We start from the raw sequence: 6,435 nt of genomic DNA, 5'->3' as shown, positions 1-6,435 counted from the left end.
GACCCCATCGTCCATTGGTTCTCTGTGTGCCCGCCCACTGCGATTTCGGCTCGACTCATTGAACTCAGGTTCATTTAAAAACCTCCTCCTTTATGATTAATTGTTCACCAAGAGATACTCCGAGCTCTCTCCGCTGAGTGACTAAGTATAATAAAGTTTAAGATAATATTATATTATGATCATTTCAGAATCATTTATTAAATTTCATATTATTCATTTATTTCATTTTGTTGTAAATATTCTCATTGAGTGAAATTATAATTTCTTTTTGAGAAAATAAACGTCTTTAACCACATTTGAAATAATTCGTGTGTAAGTAGAAGTTTTACTTTGGCGTCACAAGATAAAACTCTTTTCAAAAATTTTATCATTCCAATTATTATACGTTTGTATATAAAAGGACACCGACAATAGTAAAAAGGTATTCAATACATTAAAAGTTTTTTGAGTAGGTGTGCGCTTTTATCGTAAAAATTTACTCTCATCATTTTTCCCTAACGCACCAAAAGAATTACAACTTCTACATAATTCTACTAAATCTATACGGATACGTTATACGGAAACTAATTTCCTTGATAACAACACTTGTTAATTTTTTTCAGCCTCACTTTCAAATTAGATTTATTGAACAAAACTAAAAATTAATCCTTAAAAATATTTTTACCATTATTTATGACTTAACAAATTGACTATTACCCCGTTACCAAATATTTTAACGCATGGCAACTTTTAGTTTTACTTTATGTGGTGCAATATCTGCAATCGTTCGACTTCAAATGTAGGTAGCGCAGAGAAATAATAACTATGATTATTTATCCGACTGATTCAGCAGCTAAGCCAAAAGTATAAACACACTTACTTGCATAACGTTTATCAATAATAAATTTATTAGCTAATGTTGTGCATGAATTTTTCTTAGAACATTGTTATTGAACGAGAAATTATCAAAGAAACCAATGTTGTGCAATCGACCAAAATTGTTAAATTATTTGTTTTACTCCATCCGAGAATTTCTTACCTATAAAACACACACAACTCACAATAAAATAAGTATTGAATACTATTAAACGATCTTAAAATTATGACATAGTAGAAAAGATGACAATGTTTACTAAAGCAAGGGTTTATATTAATTAGATAAAATAATATTTGTATAATATTAAATTGTTATTGGGTATATGTACATACCTAGGTACATACCTAGTTATAATTTATAATGAATTATTTATGTTTTATTTTATATTCTTACTTAAATTGATGATATTAATTAAACATGATATTGCATTTGACATGTTATGCACTTATGTTGTTAGAATTTATATTTTAGCTGGATGGAAGTTAAGTATACTCATGGAATGGAAAAAGTAGGTAGGTAATTATCATTTCAACATAGTGTTGTTCACCAGAAATGGCTGGGTGCATGTGTGACAAGAAATAATCATAAATTAGTGACATCTGCATATCGTCTGCGAAAGGTGCAGAAGTCATTTGTGGGATTGAGTATACGCTTTTATAATATGATTCCTAAAATAATTTTGGACCTACCAATGCATAAGTTTAAAGAATGTGTTAAAACACATTTATTACAGCGAGGTTATTATACAATTGATGAATTTCTTAATGACAAGGTTGCTTGGAAGTATCCGGCTCCGCTTTCTCTCTCTAACATCAAGATAGAAAAATGAATTTTAAAATGTAAAATGTAAATTGTTGATATTGGAAAAGAGCAACTGCCGAGTTTCTTGCCGGCTTCTTCTCGGTAGAATCTGCCTTCCAAACCGGTGGTATAGTCACTACACACAGACAGACTGGACGTTTCAAAAGTGCTTATAGGCCTACTTGAAATAATTGAACTTTGTTTTTTTTTGAATTTTGATGTAATCACAACTGATAAATAAAAATAAAACATCTTGAACAAATCTGCACGCCAGTTCTGCATAACATTCTCAAGGTGAGTAAAATCTCCCAATCCGCACTTATCGTTCTGACTCGAAATTCGTGCTCTTTTGTGGGCCTGGCATGTCTTGAAAATTATAATGAGGCTTGATGCACAGGATAGCACTTTGTAGGGCGTGTTTCTTGCATGCTCTGCGAAGTGTTGCTCTGTTTATAGACGATAGTTTTCAACTTACTCTAGGGTGGGCCATACTGCTTGGTTAAAGTTATATTATTACTATGAGAATTAAAAAAAACTACCCGTTTATAGTTACAGTAATGAAGAAGAAGAAGAAGATGAAATACTGTATTGCACACAAACATCAAAATATACATAAAATAAATAATAGAATAAAAATTGTAGGCATGCAAAGGCGGCCTTATTGCTGCAAGCTATCTCTTACAGGCAACCTCTGGCAGAAGGAACAGCTGCAAGAGAGCGAGTTAGTGCAATTATATATACTCGTAGGTACATATATATTCGAAAATAAAATGACACACATAAACATAATATTATATATAAAATTGAAATATATCTATATATATTTTTTATATAAAAGTATAATAAAAAAAAGAAAAATACAATTGTAATACAAAATTAGAATTTTGTTGCTTCTTCTAACCTTAATTTCAAGTAGAGCAATCGTCATAGTTTCGAGAGGGTAGATGAATAAGTTGCGTTGGATAAGCAACGTTGATCTAACTTTGAAAAAGAATCATCACTAGTTCATTGGTGGACTAAAGGCCTCAACGGCAGGGTTTGCCCACAATCATCACGCTGGGCAGGGTTGGTGATCGCATAGTGGTGTACGGAGGACTCCTGTGATGATTGATATGACGCGATAGGAGAGAAGGAATTAAAAAATTCATCCAGCGCTTTGTCGGCGCTCCAAAACGGGTTCTGGATTACGATTATTATCACACACCCCTCAACCTATTCGCGTCCCACAACTGGGCATAGGCTAGGAGATACTGTCTTAGAGCATAAACCCACCGTGCTCCAAGCTCCTCCAATGCGGGTTGGTGGCCTTTCACAAGTTTTCAAGTTTGTGATAATAAACGGAACATATGGTTCAACGTGAACCGTCACCTACTCTTGTTCCTACAATTCTTTAATTTCAAAACTCAATAGGTACCTATCTATCAAGTTCGTTCGTTGTAATTAAGGGGGAGCTTCGATTCGTGGGGGTGGACGCCACCAGTTTCCCAACTCCAGGCAGGTACTCAAAATTGCTTGACAGAAACACCTATAACAATTACTTACGCAGGTAGGGATTCGAATCTAGGACCTCGTGATGCGTAGCCATACTACTAAAAGCTGCAGTTTAGTATGGCTACGTATTTGCTATTTGGATTATATATTATGAAACCAAAACCTTTCTGAGTAGGTGACGAGCTATAGATTACTTAGTTACTTTAAACATACAAACAAACTTTTAAGCTATTATAATCCAGGTAACTTACCGGGATTATAATACCTTAAAACTAAAAGTAAGTTAAGTAATTAAATTAGTGAGGAAACCTGCATGCGAATTCTCCTTACTATAATGTTCTCAATGGTGTTTGGAGTCCACCAATCTGGACAACTGGGCCAGCAGCGGCCAACTAAACTACGACCTAAACCCTTCTCTGGTCTCAAGGAGGAGTCTCTTCTGTGGAGGAGTCTGGAGTCTGTCCCGTGCCCTGTAGTGGGCCGGTAATAGGTTCAAATGATGATGATGACGATGGTAAAAGATCTCTGCGGGTATATATATTATGCTTAACATGACTGCTTTAGTCATCTTGCTAAAATTTTAAAATAGTTCATCCTGGAGACAGCATAGGATACATTTTATCCCTAGAAAATAAGGGGTGAAGAGGTTATTAAAAACCCAGATTAAACGAGACAGAAGAAACAGGCAAAAGCTATTATAAGTATATCTACCTACCTATATAATACAACCTATCCAAACGTACGACCGAATGAAAACCTGATACATAAATAAAATACAATAAACAAATTAAGGTTGGTATTTATTAAATTCTCAAAATATCCATGTCATAAAATAATAATAAAAATGACATCTATTGTAAAAAAACATCTGTAATATACGTTGTAATATAAGTTAATTAAATAATATATAATTATGTATCTCTGTAACTTAGGCTTTATATTAATTGAACACACTATTTTGAAAAGGGCATATGTCTGATAATTTTAAATTTTCATTCGTCAATGAAAACGGGAAAGAAATAAAAATATTTTTGTGCTACATTTAGACATCGATTTAAATCTCATTTAGGGATCACTTTTTACAAGAATATTTCATGATACAAGTTAAACATTCAGATGTTTAATAAACGAGGTGTACCTTTTTGCAGAAATAAGTATGTGTGATGTGCCCTTTTTGAAATGGCATGTTCAATTATGGAATTAGATTTTGAGGAACTTTTAATCTGATACTCTTTGGCATTTCGTTATCTTATCACAAAACGTTTTACAACTTTATCAAATACAAACTTAATACACAAACAAATATGGAATGCAATTTTAACACATCTGATTTATTCCTTTGTTCTTGAGGCCTCTCATCTTGACCTGTATGATCTTTCCAGCGTGCTTTTTCTTGGTTCGAACCGAATAGTTTGCCGAATTTATATTCAGCACATTGGACAGTGACCATCGGTGGTATTCCCAGGTATAGTAATCTAGAACTTGTTTTTTTCAAAACCGTTGAGCCTCTTAACTCCTCTAGTTCTCTACCGTTTATATACCATCGCAATTCGGTGTCAGGAGCGCCTCTACAGTACGCCTTCATTTCATCACCTTCCCCGAACTCCTCGGCCAACCCATCCAGCAGTGGTTTTCTATGCACATGACCGTGTACCTCCATGTACGCTTTTCGAGTCGCAAATCTGTACGGAGGTACATCCCGTTCGATATCACATCTGTATAACCCAGTGGCATCTTCAGTCAAAGCCCCAAGCTTGAGGCGGCAGGCTGTCGGCCCGCAAGCTACGAGCTCGACTCTCCCAACACCGAGGATAGGAAAGGAACGAGTGCTCGGCGCCGCACCAGGTTTATATCTGAAGAACTCATTGGAACCCTTAAACCAGTTGAGAAGTGTGAAGTTAGCGTCGTATCTGCACTCGATTTCCACTTCTTGTAGCCCGGGCGGGACGATTTCGGGGACTACGAGATGGGTGATGTTAAAAGGCCGTGCTTCCACGAAGATGCTCGTAAGAAATACGAGTGCTATAACCAGCATGGCGTCTGGACGCGCGCGCGCACTACACTGTTCCCTGCCGATCTGACGCGTCCTTAATTAAACAGTTTATTAAACTCCGACACTTAACCGTTCAAACGGATCCCGCCAGGATTAAGTTCTGGGGGAATTTTTTTGTCTGTAATTGATAGACAAACGTGTAATTAGGTTTTCGCTAGGGGTGGTATTTCATTTGGGCGGATATCTTATGAACAATTAGTTACGGAGTGCTCCGGTCGTCATAACTGACACGATTACATTAACTTTTATTAAAATTGAGTGTATCCCATTCCATCACCCTTGGTACATTTTATATTGATGTTAAAATAAGCTAGTCGTGTATGGTCTTAAAAATTGCGTCTCTTTACAGGTTCCCTAATCGTTGAGGAATGGAGATTTAATGATTTTGGAAAAAAAAGTTTTTTCTTTATCAAAAAGAATTGTGATGAGACCAAAATTATGGATTAAATATTGAAAATATTATAAATATTGATAATATTATAATCGGACTTGATACTAACTTAGTAGGTACCTGTACTAGCAAAGAAAAAAGATTGTGAAGACATGCTTTCAACAATTCCTAAAGCATTTTTATTTTATGTACATCTAACTGTTGCCTGCGTTCTTCGTCTGCATTTATTACGGTTTTTAACAATTCCCTTGGGAAGCGTATGTTTTACAATGATAAAAAGTATTGGATAGAAGCAAGCATTACTTTGCGGAAATCCATGATGATATTATGAAAATTAAGCTTAAATTCTTTTAATTCAGATTCTCCGCGAAAAGCAGGAGAATCTGTATAGTGTAATTTATAATTTCTTCAATCCTTATACTCCACACAAAACAGATCTTCGGCAATATACCCTCTACGCACGTTTCGCTCCGAAACCGGAGCATCCTCAGGGGATATTGACTTTACAATGAATAATTAAATTTAACAATTATTCATTGTAAAGTCAGTTTGGTGTGGAGTATAAGGATTGAAGAAATTATAAATTACACCATACATATAAAAAGTAGCCTAGGTTGCTCTCCTTCCTTTCAACTAAGTCCACTATATGAAAATCAAGTTGATTGGTTGCTAAGTTAAAGCGGAAGGGAAAGGACAAACAAACACACTTTCGCTTTTATAATAGTAATAAAGATTCGCTACTCTACTACTCGATCTACTCGCATTTTTTAAGACTGAATACTTAACTCTAAGAGTCTACTCAAGAGAGTACTACTCTACAGTACGAGTCTACTAAACTCACCT

At 35.1% G+C, this 6,435-nt stretch overlaps 1 protein-coding gene across 1 annotated transcript; it reads right to left on the bottom strand.

Moving 5' to 3' along the window:
- Positions 1–4,157: 4,157 nt before the first annotated feature.
- LOC120625835 lies at positions 4,158–5,207 on the bottom strand. The gene has a single exon (XM_039893072.1). The coding sequence runs from the start codon at positions 5,181–5,183 to the stop codon at positions 4,413–4,415; it is 771 nt and encodes a 256-aa protein (XP_039749006.1). The 5' UTR covers positions 5,184–5,207; the 3' UTR covers positions 4,158–4,412.
- Positions 5,208–6,435: the final 1,228 nt, after the last annotated feature.

The sequence above is a fragment of the Pararge aegeria genome, chromosome 8 (assembly GCF_905163445.1).
Source record: "Pararge aegeria chromosome 8, ilParAegt1.1, whole genome shotgun sequence".
Classification (NCBI taxonomy): Eukaryota; Metazoa; Arthropoda; class Insecta; order Lepidoptera; family Nymphalidae; genus Pararge; species Pararge aegeria.
Note: the sequence above shows the minus strand (reverse complement) of the source record. Positions and strands in the feature narration are given on the sequence as shown.

Coding starts and splice junctions, on each gene's coding strand:
- LOC120625835 (XM_039893072.1), bottom strand. CDS start 5,183: ATGCTGGTTATAGCACTCGTATTTCTTACGAGCATCTTCGTGGAAGCA.